The sequence below is a fragment of the Opisthorchis viverrini genome (genome assembly GCF_000715545.1).
Source record: "Opisthorchis viverrini unplaced genomic scaffold opera_v5_46, whole genome shotgun sequence".
NCBI classification, from domain to species: Eukaryota; Metazoa; Platyhelminthes; class Trematoda; order Opisthorchiida; family Opisthorchiidae; genus Opisthorchis; species Opisthorchis viverrini.
In genome coordinates this window covers 952,801-974,627 of record NW_008751703.1, presented here as the reverse complement: position 1 = coordinate 974,627, position 21,827 = coordinate 952,801, and the positions used below count along the sequence as shown (strand labels likewise).

At 44.8% G+C, this 21,827-nt stretch overlaps 1 protein-coding gene across 1 annotated transcript; it reads left to right on the top strand.

The window, feature by feature from the left end:
- Positions 1–160: 160 nt before the first annotated feature.
- T265_03336 (hypothetical protein) lies at positions 161–20,404 on the top strand (the record flags this gene model as incomplete). Its single annotated transcript, XM_009167797.1, has 9 exons — positions 161–246; positions 281–386; positions 413–732; positions 7,289–7,427; positions 9,866–9,955; positions 12,300–12,447; positions 14,537–14,765; positions 18,462–18,851; positions 20,084–20,404. The coding sequence occupies 9 exons, from the start codon at positions 161–163 to the stop codon at positions 20,193–20,195; spliced, it is 1,620 nt and encodes a 539-aa protein (XP_009166061.1).
- Positions 20,405–21,827: the final 1,423 nt, after the last annotated feature.

The following is a 21,827-nucleotide window of genomic DNA, read 5'->3' as shown; positions in this document are numbered from 1 at the left end:
ACACATATTGTGCACTTGTTAACACTTCATTACTTCTACATATTTATCTGCTGGACCTAAAGTTCCGGTATTCCATACAACTTTTCCGTTGTTCCGTACCTTTAGGGCTGGACTCTGAGTGTACCCTGAACTTCCCACAGGTTTTCACACCTCGTTCGCAATGAGTGCCTTTGACAAAATATATCGGAGTGCTATTCCGATGAAGTTTTTCACTAAGGGTTGGGGGAAACCCGAAGTTCTTCGCAAGTAATGCTGGTCCATAGATTCTCATCTTCGCAAGATTGGTAGAAAACACGGAATTCATCACACGGCGCGACCGGTTTGAAACACTTGTAGCGCACGAGTCCCCCATCACATTTGAACAGCGGACTGTGCGCAAGAATGCTGTGATACTTGAAGGTTCTTTCATCAGTCCATTCAGCAAAGCTTTGCCTGGGGTTATGCTGCCGGAGAACGAACTAGCTCGGTAATCATTGCCGTAGTTTTGCTGACCACCTCTCAGGTTTCAGCTCATTTTACCAAAAGAGTGGATACCAAAATATCGACCGATATGCCTACAGCTCGCTGGAACTGGGGATCACGTAAGTGGGGTGATTGCTATGTTACTAAGTCATGTATTAAGACATATTACCGCCGACGTCTTTTCCTGGCGAATCGCCTTCTGGAAGACGGGATTGCTTCGATTATCATAATGAACCCATTTTACTCGAAACGGAAACCAAAAGATCAAAGGTGAGTCAGTTTCATTTAGCTGATTAGGTACTTCCCTAGTCTCTTTTCCGCCTTTTTGCGTTGTTTATCATTATTTTTACCCACTCCCTACATAAGTAGTGCATCACTGTGGTGATTTTTCGAACCTCGGACTTCCCAGCTGACACAATTCTTCCCATAATTACAAAACAGGTGGAGCATTCGTATAATTTCTTGGTCTTTGCAGAGAGGTCTGTCAGATTAGGTCACGCCGTTCTAAGGAGTGACAGTACCAAATTACTCTCGTATCCTTGTCAGACGCAGCAGTATGCCGATAGTATCAGCTGGCGCTTTACTGTCTTACGACCATTGAGGAGAAAGTACGGAGAGGGATTGTACCAATGCAAAAATCCCTACGTCCTAATGGAAAGCGAGCATGATCAGTATGCGTGCATGTTTTAGAGCCATCGAGTTCGAAATAGCTCCGTGGTTAAAGTGCGAACTTACTGCCCGTCGTTTGAACCTAACCCCTTCATCTCGACTGCTCGTGTATGACGATATCTCACCCCCCATACTCCCTTCGGGTGGCATGGCAGCTACGCACCGAAAGGATGTTACAGATGAACAATTATTACTCTTTCTCCCTAAACCATTGAACTAAACACAATTGAGCATTGTGTTGGATCAAGACACCACAAGCAGGATCGGCTCAACGTCGTTTGCGTTACAAGCCCAACGAAGATAGACAAGCATTAGATAGAAAGTCTGGGTAAGATGTGACAGCTAGCTCACCACTGGGATCGGTCACGTATCATGTCCTGGAGGGGTTCTAACCACGTGCGTCAATAACTATATGGACCCCACCCAGGAAGTTGTGAAGATGCCAGTCGCCCATCCCGACAATAACTGCTCTTGCTTCCTATTTTCCCTCGTGGCCTTACCTGCGCGAACCTTTTGCCAACAAGGTTATAGAGTGGAAAATATCAGTTTCCTTGGTAGACGTTAAGCCGACATACATACTACATGCCCCAACCTCCTTAGCCTGGTTAGCATTATCTGCTACTCAGGCGAGTGTAAATCGTTACCTAATACTCGCACGTAGATTGCTTCGTTATGTACGTGTTTCGGCTAACTTATACCTCCCATGTTACGGCAACAGCAGCGATCAAATAGTTGAATGTGTTTAGGGTCTTCGGAGAGGGTTTTCAGCCAGCGACCAGGAATTTTCTCATGGTGGTTTTGTGGACACGCCCTAAAGAGTCGTGATATCCGTTTCTGACATCAGAGATGACTTAAGTTTGTGAATAATGCTGGTGTCACAATAATGTATGCATTGATTTCACCCGTCACAATATAGTCACTGCACAGGTAGCTGCCAATATAAATAAACACATCAACAAACTAAAGCTCTTTGCACCTTGGAGGTGCAAAGCGAATGCCAACATTCTATTTGAATCAGTCTGTGTGAATGTATTACCGTCAAATAAGAGAACAAAATCATCTGAATGCCCTGAGTCTGCCAGTATTTCTCCAGATGGGATTTTGACACTCAAATTCGCGAAAAATTGAACGTGGAGAGTGGATAATCCTGGCTGAACGTGCTAGTCGTGGGAAAACTTTTTGCTAGATCAACGCAAATACAAACGCCGACAAAAGTATGGCAACGAATGTTACGAACAGCATGCAGAAAATTCTAGGGCATTTTTCGTTAGCCAAGTATGTATACAGGGATTAACCTATTGATTTGGTCAGCAGTCCCCTGACTTCAAGGAAACTACCCACAGCTGGTCGTTGATTTGCATCACACTGCTCAAACACTTGCCCTACCTAGTCGAAACACTGCACAGACTTGCGTCTTGCGTGAGGTTCAGGTATCATAGTAGCACTTCATGACAGAAAAGCATATTAATACTTCAGAAACTGAAGAATAAACTTAGTGAGTTGAGTGGGTTAAGACGTTGTCGGAAATGCTGAACACAAAGCACTAGTCCTTGTTGTACATCGAATGTCCAGTACTGTTTTTGATGACTTAACTAACACCCGACCCTTTTGGTCCCGTTTGGTTTCGAATATTTCCAGTTACGATAGTTCGCTCCGCTCCCACGATCTGATTCTACTATGTTCCTCTTTCCGCATGTAGACTGCTCTAGATGCGTTTGGAGTACCTTCTGACTGAGGTGTACTCAGCATCTGAAGGACTACAACATCCTGCATCGAAAAGCAACAGTGACTATTTTGACATTCGGTCTGGTACTACGAAACAATACATGCTGAGCTTCTTTTCATGTGAATAGCAGTGCTTACCTCGTTCCAGGTACTGGTGAATTTTCCTAAGGATGGGGTTTTCACAACCCATGTTTGTTAGGTCTGTTTCCTAAGGCTGTTTAAGCTTTGGGTTAGGTTTTTCGATGACTAGACGATAAGTTTGTTCCTTATGCCTCCCCGAAAAAATCTCGAAAACAGACACCGGACGATATCGTGATCTGAATCTACGTAAATAGTTCAGAATGGTTGACAGTCGAGAGCAAAGTCTCGCCATCGTCTGCTAATGGGTACGCGGTCAATCTGACTCCATCACCAGTAGAGAACCCAATACCACTGCAGCGCGATTAGTAATCATTGCCAGGTCTCAAAAGATGGCCACCATTGCCAATACGTCTGGAAGAGAAGCCAGACTGCCCAAAAAGTTGCGTCTCCAGTGAACTGAGACGTTCTACTTAGGCACTGAGATAATTGACAACCAAGAGACCACTTGAAACCCTTGTGCTGCGTAGTAGAGTGATTCGTTCTAGGCAAGAAGTACCTTTCACCGAATCAAGCTGCGACCGATTGATGCGTATGCGGAAACTTAGTGCAGGGAGCAGGTATTATTTCGGTTAGTACAGATTCTATCGCATGCTAACTAACAAACAGCGCAAAAACAGTTTTCTACGGAGATCAAGCGAAGAAGCCTCAGGTCGGGAGCTGACGCCAACGTAACTCGCTGCAGCAAATTCAAGGTTGCCTGAAGTTCGTAGGTGGTATCGTGACCGAAATACCGATTAGTGTTCTTGGATCTCACATACGAGTTTCAGAGGCGCAGCAAATGCCTGTCAATTAAGTAGCAAAAGTGCATGCTGGAATAACTTCTTGACCTGTTTCCTTCTTAGTTCGCACATTATAAGTTGGAATAGGAGGATGAGACCCGAAAATTAGACGTTAGGACGCAGACGTAATTGGTTGAACGCTTTTGGTCACTGCTGAGAATGTAAGACCAAGAAGTCTATGCTTGGAACCCACAGAAGGGTCATCCTGAAAATAAACACGAGAAAATCATATTGAAGCGCGAGTCTGTTATCGTTTAACTGCCCCACAGTATACGGCAAATACAGTACCCGGGTTGGTGTCACCCCGCGGTGACCGCTGTGGTGCCTAAATACTTCTTGGTTTCATGTGGTGTCAGATAGCACTTGGACGCCCCTACTCAAACCGGAAGACAATTAGGACCACTAACCAAAATTTCTGGTTCAGGAGTTTGACTGCGAGGTATTGGTAGTTGGCCTGAGACATTAAGATGCTTCCAAACCTGGAGGGCTAGCAGACTGTGTTAGCCCAGTCTGATGTGATGATAGACTTCTGGTATCACGTGGACAGCTTCGTGGACAGCATAGCTCACTGGAGCACAGAAGCTTACAAATTGTAACACCATGACATGATCCATTTTGTTCATAACGATACTGTTGCGTATCTTTGGGGATAATACGTACGAATGGTTTAGCCGGTTCATAGTAGAATAAATCGTGCGAATCCCAACACATCGAATGTTTATAGTGCCTATCAGCATTTCGATTACTTATTGTGACACTGCATTCCGCGGTTCCTTGCCCCTATTTTCCAACTGAATGTTGAAGAATGACACTACAGACGAGAGATTCAGCTGGGATTCAGGGTGAGCCTCCCATGAAAACCAAATTGCTGTACAAATGAATGTATCTGTCGAATTCTTTGGGTATGTTCTCATTTTTCAAATGCGACGTTGCAATTTTAAAATCGCACACTGTAAGCAAACTGCCTTCATTTTTTTAAACTTACCTGTCCACTGAATCTTGGAGTTTCGCGATCAGGACTACGTAATTTAGTGTGGTTCTGGAATGATCAACGTAGATCAATAGTCTTAAATTATTGTCCCGGTAGCTCCACTGTAGGATTTTTGAGTTCGTTTGCTTTCAACAGAAATTAGCTCGCACATCCTATCAGAACTGGGCATACCGCAGAACACATTTAGAACACTTTAGAATGAGCACAGGCTCCCAAAAACTGTGCATTTCTTAGGATGGGACACGCCATCTCCAGACACCTTTTTCGTTCATGCAACGCTTATTAAGCCCATCTTCGCCCGTCTGAATCAAAACTCTGTGGATATCTGGATAATGTCAATATCCAGCTGACTGAGTAATTCGCACAAATGTTTCAATCACGGTTGGCAATCTGTTGGCTAGGGTTGTTGGAAATCTCACGCGATGTACAGGTACTCGAGCGTGACGTGGAGCACAATCATCGGGTAGGGCGCGCGTCCGGCAATCTAGAGGTCTACAGTTCCTCTCATCCATGATGCGTGCACTGTGACTTCTCGAATTTGCTGAAACGCTGCTGGTTGGTTATGGGGTTCAAGTTTAATCCTTTACTCGCTAAGGTTAGTTTTTTAATTGGTTGCGCCTTACGCTCTGCCAATTAGTTCGTTTTCCTCGGATAAATCATTTTAACTTAAGGACTTCGGACCTCCCACCACAACGACAGAGAGTTCTTGCTTCTGGGTACTATTCGGGTTGATTTTACTGGACTGTTTTTGTTCTTCCCTGACCCACTGCATTGTACTGGGGGTGTCTGTGTGACACTCCCAGAGTCCCATACCAGGTTGGACAATGGTCAGAGGTCTAACCAACACACTCTCCTGATCCTCTAGGTTGGAAGTTGGAACATTTTTGGAGACTTATTCGTTAGGAGTGGTAATACACTAGTATTTCACACCAAACACTGCTTCCTTACAAAGACTGTTGTCGAGGACCCTAACTGTCCTCCTGTCTAGGTGTGGTTGCCGTGGCAGTAGTTGAGCCCACGTACAACCACGATACAACCAACAATAATCCCATGACAAATCGGTCGTCGCGTGGTGTCACCAGCCGGGTCGCCTTACTTGCTGCATTTAGCAAGGAGGGTAAGGGAAAACATACTACTGTGGACACCTCCCTTCTCAAACTTACACGTTTTCCCTCTTCTACTTCACCCCACCCAAATTTTCGTGCTCGCTCTGCAAGCCCCAGTCATGAACGCTCACTTAGGTCGACGAGGCGCTGCTGAGACCCAATCCGGTGGTCGTATTCATTGGGATACGAGACGCACGGACAACGGAGATGGGCTGTTTCAGGTGTGTGCCGATCAAATCTTGCGGTCTCTCGGCTGTGTTCTACGCATGCTCATACACCGTCTACCGAGACGAGTGTTGTTCTCCGTGCCTCTTTCAGAATGGCGAACATCGTGAAGTGGGCAGCGTATGACTTGACAGAAGGGTGTGCAAAAGATTGCGAAGAGTTTGGGCTTTGTTAGTGCGGTCCGCCGTCCAGGTTGATTTCTCCCCGACCCCTCCTTCGCTTGGCTGGAGACATTGCGAAAAACGACGGCTGATCGACATCATTAGCTTTCGTGCTGTCAATTGCTCACCAGTGTCTGATTGAGCGTTTGGAGGTGTGGGTACCTCAGAACGCTTGCGAGAGGCGAGCACCGGGTCTCCTCTCTCATCCTCTCTTCTCACTCCATGGTCTTAAATATACATAGATACGGTTTGCAGTTGTACGACAGTGAAGATTTAGTGTCTACCTTGATGCTGCTGTTCTGGTGGTGGCTATTTGATTTGAGAATAAGAAGTTCGGTTTCTCCTGTCCTTGAATTTAAGCAGCATATGCGCATGCTTTTGTCGAGTGACGCTGCATGGTGTGCATTTTCACGTTTGTATAGATACAATGAGATAATTGATCCATCCAACCACAGTACGGCGATCACGAGTAGACTTCCGTGTAACCGAATGTGGACTTGCAGAAGGAGAAACCCGAATTGGTAATTGAAGCTCCGATATCCCCTGGGTCTTAGTTATCCAGTGGTTATCGGGTGGATTTGCATTTGCTAAGTCCTACCCTATTTCCCCTAGGTACCTTGCCCATTTGGATATTCAGTAAGCATACTGTTTCAGCATTAAACAAGCTCCCTGATCTGATCCGCCCGGAAAAAACGTCCACTCAGTAGATTAGTTTGCTTTGCTTTTACTCCTCTTGGCACCGTCAGTCTGCACATTGGAGCGAGCAAAACACAACGTGGTGAGCTGTTTAAAAAGTGAAGTAGCTGGTTCAAAAGGCCGAAGATAAGCACAGGGCTTGTAGGAAACGATGAAAGTTAGTTGATTCTCTTCATCGTGGACATTGTTCTCCTTGTTCCTGACATCTGTCAATAACCATCAAACTTCAGCAAAGCACGGTTACTCACGGTTTGTAGGTTTTGGCCCGAAATGCTTATGTTTTCCACCAACTGTCTCATGAATATATCGTTTACGCATTTTTATTGATTCTAGGGGTTCTTGTTTGAACTATGTGTCCGATTTGTTCATCATGGGCGGTGCGCTCATCACAGAGTGTGCGACGTTGCTCCGATGGTGCGAGACCAATGGATATGGTCCTGTTGCCATTCATGGGATTTCAATGGGCGGTTATGTACGTTTCTTCCATGTACCTGCTTTTGTTGAATTCATATTGTCAGGTCCTCAAAATCATCCATCGTTCCTCGAATCTTCAGAAGTTTGTCGGCTGCGTACTCGTGAGCTTTGTGTGTTCGATGAATTTATTACCGCTTGTAAAGTGGACTCCGATTTTTGCAGACGCTTCACACATTTCCACTTCAGGGTGAACCTTCATACATTTTAAGTGTCTAAAAATGTCACCTCAGTATTAACTTTTCAAATAGGTCAGACAGGCTCTAGCCGCTCACAATTTGCTTTGTGCTTCTCTTCTGACACTGAAACCAAGATGCACAGTGTGAATCACTCAGAGTAAAGGGATATAATATCCATTCAGGGTAGAATCTTGTAATTAGCAGACTGGGTGCACGTTTACCGGACTCCAGTAACTATCAAAGAGCCGCATCTAGTTCATGTCACTCGTTTTTTCTCTAAACTATTTAATTCTTCACCTAGGCAATTTCTTGATGCGTTATATCAAAAAACGCGTCGCCCTGATGTGTATAAGCCTGATGAAGCTAAGTAGGGATAGATAGCCATTTCCACCCTCGATACAAAAGCAGCACCAGTTTGAAGGGAACAAATCTTATCTTTGCCACTCTGTCGTATCAAAAGATCTATCAAGTGCGTATGAGTGATGTCTTGGTTCCCAACGCGACGGGGCGAGATGACTCCACCCTCGATACAAAAGCAGCACCAGTTTGAAGGGAACAAATCTTATCTTTGCCACTCTGTCGTATCAAAAGATCTATCAAGTGCGTATGAGTGATGTCTTGGTTCCCAACGCGACGGGGGCGAGATGACCCAAGTGGTTAGAACGCGAATTTACTGACCGGAAGGTCAGTGGTTCGAACCCGACCTCCGCCTCTCGACTTCCCCCGTCTAGGCTTGGGCAACCCGGCAGTATCCCAACCCTCGTGTTTTCTTCGGGTAGCATGGCAGCTAGGCACCGGAAAGGTGCTATTGCTGATCGTTTTTTTCCACGCGCGACAGACAACATATACCAGTCATGCTTAGTGATATCGCCGTACATACCCCCTTTGAGCGAATATCGGTAACTGAAAGCACCAACATTCCAAGAGTACTGGTGAACAATCAACTCCACGCCATGAAAAAGGCAGAAGTAAATAGAAAGTGCGCGATCCATAAAAGTTCGATGTACAAGCGTATCATCCTCGGTTTAGTCCTGTTTGCCTCGGGCTGGTCAGTACGGAACTGCTCCATTGTTCGACATACTGCAACATACATTCCCGAAACCAGAATCCGTTAAATCGCGATATGATCCAGATAGAGAGAACAATGCTACATCCACGCGGCATCGAAGTACCTGTTGCTTTCTTTCCCACTTCATAAATGCCAACAGGATGTGCTATTCAGGAGCGACAACGCCTTGTTTCATAGGTTTTAGTTCCAATCCTATTTGGATTAATAGCATAAAGTTCTTCACTGGTTCTGGACTACTGATAAAGCGAAGTTTGTGGACGACACATTGAACAGGATATGAGGTCTCAGTGGTTCAGCATAAATAACTCTCCAGAAGGGGATGCCTATGACGAAAAGACTATCGTGCGTCGCAACTAAAATCAAAACAATGCATTATGCTTGACTATACCACCGGTCTTATCACTACAATTGAAAGAAAGATATCGGATTGGCTTATGACCGTCCCTTGACAGGGCTACACGACTACCGTCACCTCACAAATATCACACTGTTGAACAATTTGCTCGCCAAACCAAGTTTATCAAAATTTCGTCGACTGAGCGGATATTTCCTAGAAACATACCTTAAGTTGACCTTGAACTTGCGCCGAGTGTGCTCGCCCTCTCGTGCGCATAGGAAGTAGCCATGGCAGTTTTGAATTACCTTGATATAAAGATTATACCCTCGTGACACGTTTATTTTCCCCTATATCGAAACAGCTCCATATTTAATCGTCCAATGCTATTGTTGGTAGCCCAGGTAGCGTAGATGGTCGTTGGTTGTTTCGTCATATCATCTTACGTTATTTTCATGTTGATTTGCACAAATTTGTTTTTCCTGACATGCAGCTGTCATACGAATGATATATTCTGATGAACTACGTTTAGTGACAACGAGAAACTCAGCTGAATCTCTCGTTTATGCCGTTCTTCAGCGGAATATGCCCCCAAAAAGATCGCCTGGTGTTTCGATTGCCACGATATTCGAAGTGTCACAGTATATTTTCTTGACATCAACCTTATGAGTGGTGTGTTCTGCTGATAGAACAGTTAATTCAGTTAATTCGGCCAAATTGGACAACACCAAGTTCGACGATTTTTCCGCTCACTCTGATTGAATCCCTTGAAAAATAGGGGCAGGTAATGTCATCATTGTGTCATTTTGGCAAGCTATCAATTCCATATTGAATCGTCCCGCTTCTGTTCATTTTAGATGGCAAGTCTATGTGCAACTGTATGGCCGAAGCCGATTTCTTTGATCCCTTGTCTGTCTTGGACCACTGCATCTGTTGTGTTCGTTGATGTAAGTTGGTAGCTTAGCTCTCAAAGGATATCACATTTTTGTAGGACTCTCTGTATATCGAAATAATAAATTATATAGCTTTTATCGCCTTGACTCAGCAAACAGTTTATTTTTGGGTGAAAGACTTACACCTTTATTAAGTTTCTCATCAGCAGTTGTCGGAGTGAATAAAATGGTAGAGTGGTTACTTATTGCGCAATATTTGACCGCAGTATAATGCAATTAATACGTATAAAGCATGTGATTATTCTCTGCTGGTAACCCCTGGGGCAAGATACTGCTCACTGGCAGATATGCGGCCCGATGAATTTACCGGACGTCCTGAATACTGGGCTTCTGGTGAGCATCCCGAAGTCGACACCGTTCTTCGGCCTCAGCAACCGAGAAGTACCTTTTTCCATACAGCTGCGTGCAACACAACGCTGCATTTCTCTGACTTCATTTTGACAACCGTGGAGACGGACTTCTAATTCTATTCTCGGATCATAATTTATTCTGCGCAAGTGGCAATCGTGGTTTCTCTCCAAATGAACTGCCTTGCCAGGGCTTGTGTCTTTTTATTGGGCAGGTTAGCGATGGGTATTAGGTCAGCCTCACTGATAACATCTTAATCCAATATGCTGCTGAGATACGCTCACTCCGTTGTTGTTCCAAGTTGGAGACACCTCCTTGATCGATTTACCTTGGGACATGAGATTTTTACCGCTAAGTTCCCACCCCTTCCCTTTCAGCTGTTTATCATGGCGCTTCTTCCTTATTAATTTTTTATTGGCATCGACAATAATTTTGATAGTGGTGGTGGTATATGTGATGGTTCTTGTGGCAAACCCGTCGCCGAATTGAAACCGGACGCAGAGAGATTGGTCTGAAAGTTACTCAACGTTTTGAAGTGTATCATTTGCACATGTGCTACTTATTTGAACCAGACTGTTCGCTTTGTGACAATATCAGTTTGGGATCTATCCTTCAGTTGCTTCGAATGCTCATGTGGGACATACTCTTCCCTGGATAATGACAATCATGACACCGTCGATAGAATATTTGAACATTTTGTTGGTATGGGAAGGTTTTGATGTGAATTGGGGATCGGGCGCCAATCACATTCAATCAATTTATCAGCTATAAATCGTGTGCCATAGGCACATTGGTTCTATCTGCTACAGTTTCGATCACCGGAAAACGGGGAATTGGAATAAAAAAACAAGCCTTGGAGGCATGTTCAGTTTGTTTGGGTAGCTACGCTTTGAAGGCAATAGCTTTGATGCACGAGCGCCACTGACTGCGCGATTGGGCCATTCCCGCCAGTATCATTAACCACTGGCGATTTGAGTCCCGGGGTCCCTATCCAGGGAGGCGGCACTTGCCCATCCGACTAAGTTTACTAAGTTTACTGGTTAGTGTCTTCATACTTCTTTGCCAGGTCCACCTTTTGGTCGTTTCCACTCAGCATAGGGTTGGGCGAAAAGAGCTCTGTGGGGCAGACAGAATTTTGGCATGCGGAGTACATGTCCTAATCAGCGTAACCTACGAAGCTTGAGTAATTCATCTATCGAGAGAGAGTTCCTTCTTCTTAAGACCATCTGGCGTACCTCAACATTACCAATCCAATGTTCCTATCAGACCGGACAAATGCTTCGGAGACACCGATTATCAAATACTGACATTTTCCGCATGTCCTCTGCCTGTAGGGGCCACGTCTCTTATCCTTAAAGTAGTATAGATCGCACCACCGCAGTATAAACTCTTCCCTTGGCAGACAAGCCCACGTCACGTCGGCGCCATGGGTGTCGGAGGTTGGCAAAAGTTGCCCTGTTTTTTCCCGATTCCAGAAATATTCTCACCCTTAGCCAGTCCTTCAGAACTTAGCTGCCCGGGTAAACAAATTTATCTGCCATGTCGATTGGCTCAGCTGCAAGCATGAGGTGTGAGTTTGATCCCACCCAGTCTTATAACAGCACTTTACACTTTGCAGATGTGAAGCGCATGCCAAACCGTGCGGCAGAGTTATTTAGTTTATTTAAACTCGTTTGCATTTGAGAAGGATCTGAACCAAGGAGAGCAATATCGTCTGCATACTCAGTATCTGTGAGGGGACGTCTCGGGAGTTCGATTTTGAAACAAATGATACGCTTAAAATTCCGGAGCTTCAGTTCATTGTCGGACTTTTAGGTAATTAGTCGGTATATTTTTACATCATTTTTGATTATACACAGATGTTTATGTCGGTTTCCCACCAACCCTTGGTCATCGTCATTGGTTAGCCCAAAGACATCACTTCCACTATTTCCCCCCTTACTCTTATGGAACATACCTGTAATTACAAAATTTCCCCAATCCTTTTTAGGGGATTATGGCTGGGGCCGTCGACTGGGATACTCTGACAAAACAGTACTTCTCAGATTCGATATTTTCCGACTGCATTCGTCCCCTCATCCAACCATCTATACCGGAAAAGTATAGATGCACCAGTACACTCGAAGAGAGCCCTCTCGGTAGGTCGAACTGGTGATACTTCCGTAACCTGCATCCAGCTTTGCGTTCACTGCATGTTTGATCTTGTTTTATGCTCGTTTTTGTGGCATCAGAATCCTCACTGACGGTATACTCCCTACAAGTATTCATTAGCTGCTGTATAACAACCGATATGTGATGCAATAAACCAAACTTTTTCAAGTGTACGCCGTTCCCATCGGGGAATTCACCATGCATTTAATAAATAAGTTGCAACGATGGCGCTGGGGACTCAATTATTCCCCATCAACACTTTTGCTATTGTGTTTGTTTTTACTTGGTGCACTTATTTTGATCATTTATCGTTTCACCAGCCGGACCTTACGATTCGCCAACGAAAGTCTAAACTGGTGCTTCTGTAGCAACTTTTTTCACTCACTCGAAGACCTTTCGTTGATCGTCATCCCATTTCCACAGCCCACTTACTCCCGGGGAGCGTTTTTCTCTCTATTTTTCGTGGAGCATGGCTGACGACCTATTATGCCATTCAACCTGAGGAATATTCTCATATCCTCTGGGTTATGCCACATTTTGAGCGCATGGCTTTCCTCTGGATCTGTACGTAAACCGTCTGATGTTTGCAAACTTCCATGAGAAGTAACATTTCCAAGCAGTGTTTCACTCCAACCAGAAACAAGCGCACACCCTGTTTGACACAACAGTTGAGAGAACTGCCCGAGTTGGTGTCGCGTTTTTTTTAGAGCTCGCATGGTACATCACCAGCAATGTAGGTCGTTCCTGGAAGTTTGCTTGACGCTTAATTAACCGCTTGTGGATATCTCCCAACCGATTGGTATGCTGGGCTGCCTAGGGGGCGTATCAAAATTTGAGGTAGTATGACTGTATATCGGACAACAGATCAAGCACGACTGCAAGTAATTGCTACAACAAACGGACTTACCCATCCCATACGGTCGAAGTGCTCTAAGGTGACCAGCCATACACCCGCATATTCTTTGTTGTGCTGGTACTGTGTCACTATCCTCGTGGCGGCGTTTCTACCAAGCTGAAAGGCCTAATCAGGTGTCGGGTGCTTCAACAGACCATTGATTACTTTGCTGGAGTATTTGGCTTAACCACGATTCCAAATCATTCACGGTCGGCGTGTGACGCACCTGACTGCTCAGCCACCGGCAAAAATGTATGTTGGATACACTCGGCTTCCTAAACGATCGGCCTTGATCTGAGCTGGGAGTAATTACCGGCCCCCAGTTGACTACAATATCAATGATCCACCTGAGTGTCTTGCACTCATGTCTTTGCTGATGAAAGGCTCCGGGAAAGTCCGCCCAAGTATAATTCCTTATTCATTTTTGGCACGCTGGAAGTGTTGTGTGTACGTAACAAACCAATAGCAACCCGAATTCTAATTTCTCCTTTATGTCTCACTTTGCGTGTGGTAACATAACGTGAATCCGGGGGGGGGGGGATAACTTCCACGTCGTATAACTTTCCAAAACTTGTCGAATTTATTTCGGAGTCCTTTCTAAGGGGAACAACTGTTAGGAAAAGTGGCCGAGAGGAAATGGCCAAGCTGCTGGGTTGATCATTTTGGAGGGCAGCTCGGTTTCTGTCTGAATGAAGCATTATTGTAACTTTTTACGTGATCAGTGAGTCGTTACCCTCCAGCTTCGTCTAAGAACGTTAGGGAAATTTTACAGCTGAAACTCAAAGAACAAATAACTTATCCTTGTCCATGTTCGAAGAACGACTTCTCGACTTTATTAGTTCCGAAGCTTCTGGTCAGGAGGGGCATCTCGACCGATTGTGGTCCTGATACCACGATACCCAACTTCTGGACAATGCAGTCAACAAATACTTCGGGGAAGCGATGATACTCTTTGTGGCTAATTACCTTTGTCGTGTCTCCGTCATTTAGGTGGTTTACTGAATGAAACGACACCTGACTGAATTCATTATGTAGTGTGGCTTGACAGATATCCATGTTTTCTTATCGATCAATTAAATCAATATTAAATTACGGTTCCTTAATGTCAATAAAACCAACTGTCTTATTCATACTCGCGTTTTCATCTACACCCAATCAACTATCCATTCCCACGATGAAAGAGATGCATTCCGAACCCAGTGCACAGCCCACTGTTACCTTGCGATCCTCCTCTCCCGGTGAAGTAGACCCCGTTTTCAATTCCAGTGGCACCAATGCCATGGTCAGTGAACCCAATCCGTCGACACTCCTTCCATCCAGCTCACCTACGTCTGTTTTGGATTCGTCTCCATCCACTTCTCCCAGTACAGTACAATCAGATGTTGCGCGAACATTATATTTTCTCAGTCTGTGAGTTCACCTCTGTGGTATCTATGTTGTGACATTTGAAGCTAATTCAAAGTTAAGGATCACTTTACCTAACAAAGTTACATGAACATACGTAATTTATTTGTCTGGGCATGTTAGTCGGAATGGTTTTGTATACAATCAGTCAGTATATACGCAAATCTCTCCACATCTGTGTGTGATGAGTTCTCGAAAAACAAAGTGTTTCCTTACAGTCAGCATCCTTTCTCACCCGGTTCCGTCATGAATTAAGTCTTCGGCTCTTGATTGCCCAAATGGTTATCGAATTTCCCATAACTGATTGATAGTTTGGATTGTAGTTTACAACTCAGCAAGTATGGACTCCGTCCTCGTACTTTGACAGAAAGCACCAAATGTTTTGCAGCGCTGTAGGTAGATTAGGCGCTGTCTCCCCTCTTGCTACAATCCGCCGACCGAGCTGGTCACTAATCTCGAGAGTGAGCATTGTTTACCGGATCATGTCTCTTGTTGTGAGAACAGCGCTTGTAGATGGCAGGCGACGTGAGACCACTGTAGACCGTTATTATGTATAGTGTGAAACACCATTAAGGCTATGGATCTTTTTACTTCCTCTGCTCCTTTACAACGAAGTCCATCCAAATTTGCAACACACTTCCACTAGCGCATTTTGAAACTGGGTTGACGACTGGAATTCCGTGCAGCTCAAGGAAACTTCCTGCCTCATGCCTCGTGTGGTACGAAATTTCAGCGAAAACTATGTGCAAAACAAATAACTTTCATAGCAGGGCTCAGGTTTTGTTTTTGATCACTGGAGAACGATATTTAGCGTGGATTTGATTAAAGCCAAAGGTGTTTCAACGTTCAAACTTCACGGGGCCTTCAGGGTTGCCGTCACCTCATCCACTGCATTGAAGATATTGTTTCTACTGCGTAGATTTCTGTCTCCACAGTTCATATGTAGAAGTGCTATACAGGGCGCTCTAATTATTCCATGCTAAGGCATTCCGCAGTACAGTGGTCCACATTTCGCACCCACAGCTAAACTCAGATTCCCGTTTGGAACATATCTATTCTTTCCGGTTTACTATTGTCTTACAGTGTTCACAGTGCCTCTTGCCAACTATTTCCATCGTCGCTTTATGAATGAAGTCATTTCACAACTAGTTCTTCCAAGCCAAAACCAGTTAAAGTAGTAAAACATTACTTACTACGGTATGTTGTCTACCAACGAAGATGACGCTCAAGCTTCTGGTTCATAGGCATCCCCCGATGAGTTCCAAATGCTCTAGTTTTCTGCTCAATTCAAACCAACGCAGTCCTTTTGATCTTCATCCTACGCAACCATTGGCAGCTTTTTCACCGATAATTACCGACTTTAATTTATTGCATTTCGCGTGAACATTAATTTGATATGTTTGCGGTTTCTACAAAAGGCTTATTTCGTGCAATGTTGACAAATACTTTGTAATTTGTCTCATCGTGTCTGGAATGTATTCAGTGAGTTTAGGCGGATAAGCAGGGATGTTACCACTGTTGATGACTTCTGTGTCTTTTGTCTCTCGGAACAACGTCGGAATCTCACCCCCAGGGTAAATGGAGGGCTGCCGTATGTCGGTATGTCAGTCATGGTTTTGTTAACTGGACAGCACAAACTGAGTATGGTTTTTATGTGTTGCTCGTTAAACGAACCGATGTGGAAGCCTAGTGTGACACTTCCGTTTAGAATAATGCGTGAAATATCGTCCTCTTTCACGGCCTTTGTAATGATTTCTTTATTCCTTTCCAAAGCCGTACCAAACAACGAGCAAAATCACCTGAACCGTTTATATTAAACTTTTTATCATTGCTCTTTCTCCTGTGATGTTGGTTTACTCAGACAACTGAATGAATCCGGTGAATAAGCAGTGTGTTTTGTCATCGATTCTAGCGGGACTTCTTGGAATTCTACTGAGTGTGTGCATTAAAGGTGTGGTTGGATCCCGAAAAGCTCAGTCGCATGGGCGATTTCTTCGCTATTAGAACTCCACGTATCCACACGCACCACATATCCGACCTCTGTGCCGAACTTAGTGGCTGACCGCTCCAAGAAATATGTGTCGAAACTTTTGGTTTGATTTGAGTGGGGATGAGAAAAATCAAAAAGGATAATTTTTGCGATGTGTGCTTGCTGTTGACCTCTTAAACCGGCATCGGAAAATCCACCGTGAAGCTACTATGCTGTTGCTGGGCTGGTACTTTAAGTCAACAATAAACCGCGCTTACCTAACCACAAACTGAACCTCGTACTCAGTGCTTCTATGCACGTACCGTGTTTGTAACAGTGTCCAAGTATTGGTGAGTAGGCCTGTTTTTATTTGTTAGTCATTTCAAGTCAAATTCTGGCCCAACCTTGCACCGGAACGACACGGAAGCCTTTCTGTAGAGAGCATGACTGTGGTCAAAAGTTGACGGTTGTAGGGAATCCAGAATAATTGTTGTTTTTCCATTCTTACGGGAGTCTGTGGACAAATACCACAGTGATCTATCAGGACCATACTCTCTACCAGATAGCATAGAATGACTCCAGAAATCGTGATCAGTCTCCTATTGCTCATGGAGCCAGTCCTTCTTCATATTGAGTTTTTTCCACTCCTTTTTAGCACGAGGAGTGTTTCTACTGGGAGCGCTTCTCTACAATGTCTTTACCTCTCTCTTGGAAGAGTTGTGGTTATTAATGTACTGTTGAGGATGGCCATAATACAATTCAGAAGGTGTATGCACTAATAAAAGTTTTTAGCATGGTTGACAGTGGTGGGTTACAACACGTATAAAAATAAATACAATGCGAAAATGGGAGAAAGTCAAAAAAAGGAACTTATCGTCTGTGAGAGTCCCTTGGTGAAAGTCCGGACGGCGGGAACGTGTTTTCTCCGCAGTTTGGCTGCTACACGTATTCCGTAATTGTCCGTGGACTTGGAGTGTTTGGCTGATTTCTTGCTCCCTGCGCGCGCGCGAGTCTGTGTGCTGACTGTGTTCGGTTTCCCTATATGTAGGTCCGTCTAAGTGTACGTGGGTTTGTCAGCACATGAGTTGTTGCTGCGCTCACTAGACGGTACAGACAATCGATGTCCGGTGAGTCAGCTCAATGTGACGTGGTTTGAGTATGGAAAAAAGACAAGCCTCGTGATCCAGTGAGCGACTGTGAGTTGAACAGTCAAGTGTGTGGTGACTGAGTAGCTACATGGTCTACTCCCAAGAGGTCGACCCCGTTAATCGTCCGACTTTCTTTATGTATTCTGCTTGCCATTTACCGTTGAGTTTTCGGTTGTTGGTTACTTGCTTCGCATATCCACCCTTTTAACTGCCTGCAACTGAAACGAAGGCTTGTGTAACTGAGGCTGGTAGGTTTACTGAATCCAAAGGGTAAATTTTCAGCTAGAGGTGATCGCATATTTACTCAACTGGGTTATATTGGGGAGAAGATTCGTCATTCAGGATATTTTAGTATCATCTTCAACAACTCAAGCTATCACATAAAGTGATTTCATAATCGACGTTTCGATTACTTTGTTGCTTGGTGCGATCGGCTCGTGGTTAGTTCAGATACATTTGTGCTAATCTTTCGTTGTTTCAGCATGTCCGCTTACAATTGGTTTTCTGAATTGTGTTATGCGTCCCGTGAGTTTTATCCGCTAGCTACTGTCCACCGTGTAATTTCCGAACCACCGTTTGTTTCAGTATCCCTCTCAAACAGCTAGGTGATAGCCGGACTTGGCACCTTCCCGATGCATTGCGCCGCCCTTTTGATACATCCATCTGGCACACTGGAATGTCCTACTTCCGGCCGTGGCCGCAAAACATCAGCAACATCATTTCTACTCCACCGGACCCCGAAGTACGTCAGTTTTTACGTGAGCTGATGGATTATTTCACGCATCTTGGAAATTTCTCACCCGTAACCGACCCACGTCTCGTGCTTGCTGTGACCGCGGAACAGGACGCCTATGTTCCACGGCATGGTGTAACTCCGCTCAATAAGCTCTACCCTGGAGCTGAGATACGAATACTACCCCAGTCGGGTCATGTTGGAGCATACCTCCGCAATGCTGTGTGGACCAGAGACTTTCGGTAGGTCCCAACCCAGACTGTTCTTCATACAAATTGCTTGTCGTTCGCGAAGAGTTATCTTTAGATAATCGTAGTCATTATCACGTGATTGTCATGTCTTATCAAAGGCACTTCACCCTGTTCGTTTCTTCAATTCCCCATCATCAAGACGAGAAATTGGTACACGACGTAGCACCGACATGTCGCTGTCAGACAGTAGTTAGTTATTTATTTTCACAGCATCGGTTGAACTTTCTCAGAGGGGATGATAAGACCCACCCATACATAGACTGTTTGGTGGTGAGGTCGATTTATAGTATGTTGACTTACCGGTCTTGGTGAACGCAGAATATCCCGTGTGACATTGTTGGCGCATCCCTAGTCCATGTCGTTGGTTTCTTATTGTTACTTAGTGACAAACTGCAGTGATTAGTGCCCGAGTGCCAGTTTCTTTGACAGAACCCCGTTGATTCGAATTCAGTTCCTGGCAGCTCTAATTTTCAAAATGAGGCATCCCTTTCGGCAGTCTATAGAAACGGGCTGTGGTCAATACACAGTACATCAGGCGTAGTATTCACCTTCACTCTACTTTTACCGGGACACAGAGGTGCACATGTCTTCACATCACAGTAAGTCACTCCCTGGTTGTGATGTGTTAGATGAACCCAACACCCGAATTAAGCCACCCAGTTTGCGCTACTGATGCTGTCAAACAAACGCATTTTTGGTCTTAAAGTGCCTTCTGTCAAACTACACTATGTTCTATGATTGGGAGGAATCTTTGATGGTTTAAGTTTGGCACCAGTTAGTCTTTAATGGGGTGATGGGAAAACGGATATTTGGTGAGATAGCAGCTAGTTGTCCTCTACCAGGAGCAGCGTTTTTTCGCACTGCATTTTGGGTGACACAAACCAAAATCGGGTAGTATGTGAAGGTAGTGCAGTGCAGAAGAAATGAAGTACTTTCGGTGTTGTACACGTTGAATGACGAAGTCTCTTTGTCCCGCACCGTATCCATCCAGTTGCGCTAAATGATGTAGCTACCAGCTGATATCAGGGACACTCATACTGTCGTCTTCTGACCAGATTGCTTGACTGGATGTTTGTAGATTTAGGCTGACCTCCCGTTTCATTGATCCTATTTTCACTGTAGAGGTTTGTCTCAGTAACTGACGTCTATGACGATGAATCTTCTGGCTCGCATGAAGAAGAATGAAGACTGTTGACTTCTTAGTCCGATCTTCTTTTTTTCAGGCAAGCCATAACCGATTGCCTGAACCGGCAGGTGGAATTGCACTACGGTGAACCCGGTCCCTTCCGCTCCTCGCAAACAAAACCTTCAGTGACCGATGCACAAAAACCTTGATTCTTCTGAACAACCTAGAACTTTGTATTACTTTATTTCCCCCTGTTTGATTATCAGTTTTGCTCGTGCAGAAACTTTCACTAATTTTATTTGCTCGTTTGTCGCTAGCACATTCAATTTTTGCCGTCCCTTCAGTTTTTCTTTCAGTCCGAAGATTTGTATTCTCAGAAATAAAGCACGACACTTCTGACTTGATTTTCTGCTTCGTTGGAAAGTAAATACCTGCATACGAATATCGTTCTCTTGTGCAGGCTGGAATTCAAGCGGGTAGTATTTTCCATGGGATCATTTAATGATGACAGCAAGGGTAAACGTATTTCCTCTGGAGTGAGCGCATATGTCAGGAAGACGACATCCCACCGTCTCCCCGGTATGCTTATTAAGCTCTTCTGAGACATCTATCAGCGAACCCTCTCCGTGGTGCAACCACTAGTCTTCGAGATGTTCGCTTGTATTTGCGGACTAGAGAACCATTAGTCAAAGCAAACATCCCAAATCCATCCAGCAACAAGGTTTCTTCTATTTTATATGAATAGTAACCATTAAGTTGGTTGATGCACAGCATCCATGAAAGCTAACAGTTAACTGTTAGTACCTTATAGTTGCCACAAGGTCACTTTTGATCGATGTTCCCGGGGGAAACTACAGTTAGGATGCCCGTAGGGACCCACCAAAGCTAATCTTCACTTGTCCCCCCTAGGAGGAAACCTCACCATTCGAGGAGCTTTCAATGAGTTAATCGCAAGAGGTGCTCTTTACAAAGAGAAATTGTAGTAGCCATGTGCTATACAGATGATAATCACATCTTGAGACCCCAATCATCTAGAGAAAATGGTGTTTTTTCATGCCTTTGTTCAGGTCTACCACACTGATTCGCATCCTGATCGTTGTTGGATTGACATTTTGCGCCACGAGAGCATCATCGTTGAGAGCTAAGACGTTCCCCCAAGACGGTATAGAGCTGACGGTGTCGATATGGAGCAGATCCGCAGGGTAGCACACATACACACCAGAAAATCGATGGACATGTAATGTGAATGAGGATCCACAAGCCAGACGTACCCCCACTCCACTTCATGCCAGGCTTGAACATGACGCATTGTTTACCGTTTTCACCTCACCGATTTGCATTCCATTAGCTCTGACTAGTTTCTCAGTTGACTGTTCACCATAGTATCGGCGGACTTTTCGGATCGTTTCGACTTGTGGATTCTTCGCGTCCGTACACGTGTTCACGCCGTCAGCGACCTACATACTTAGGTAGCTGGTGGATAGCAGAAAAGTAGTCTGGGCCACGTAAGCCTTTGCAACAAAAAACCTTCCACTAGACACTATAGAGTCTAATTTTTATTCCCCTTTAAACCTGTCCGTTTAGGGCGGAATCGTCCCCTCGGCTGGCAACCGCTGTCCTAAACCACACCGTTTGTACCGACTGATTCCGTGCCTGTCATCGCTACTCAGTCAGACGGCAAAGCAGAAAACCCGAGCAATTGCATCAGGATAGGTAGAGGCCTGTCCAAAAAAGATATCTTGATATGAATTCATCGGATCAGCTGGATACTGAAGCGCTCCGCAACTCAACTTGGTCAGCAGGGCTACTAAGCAGGACGTTCAGCCTGCGTGGATATAGAG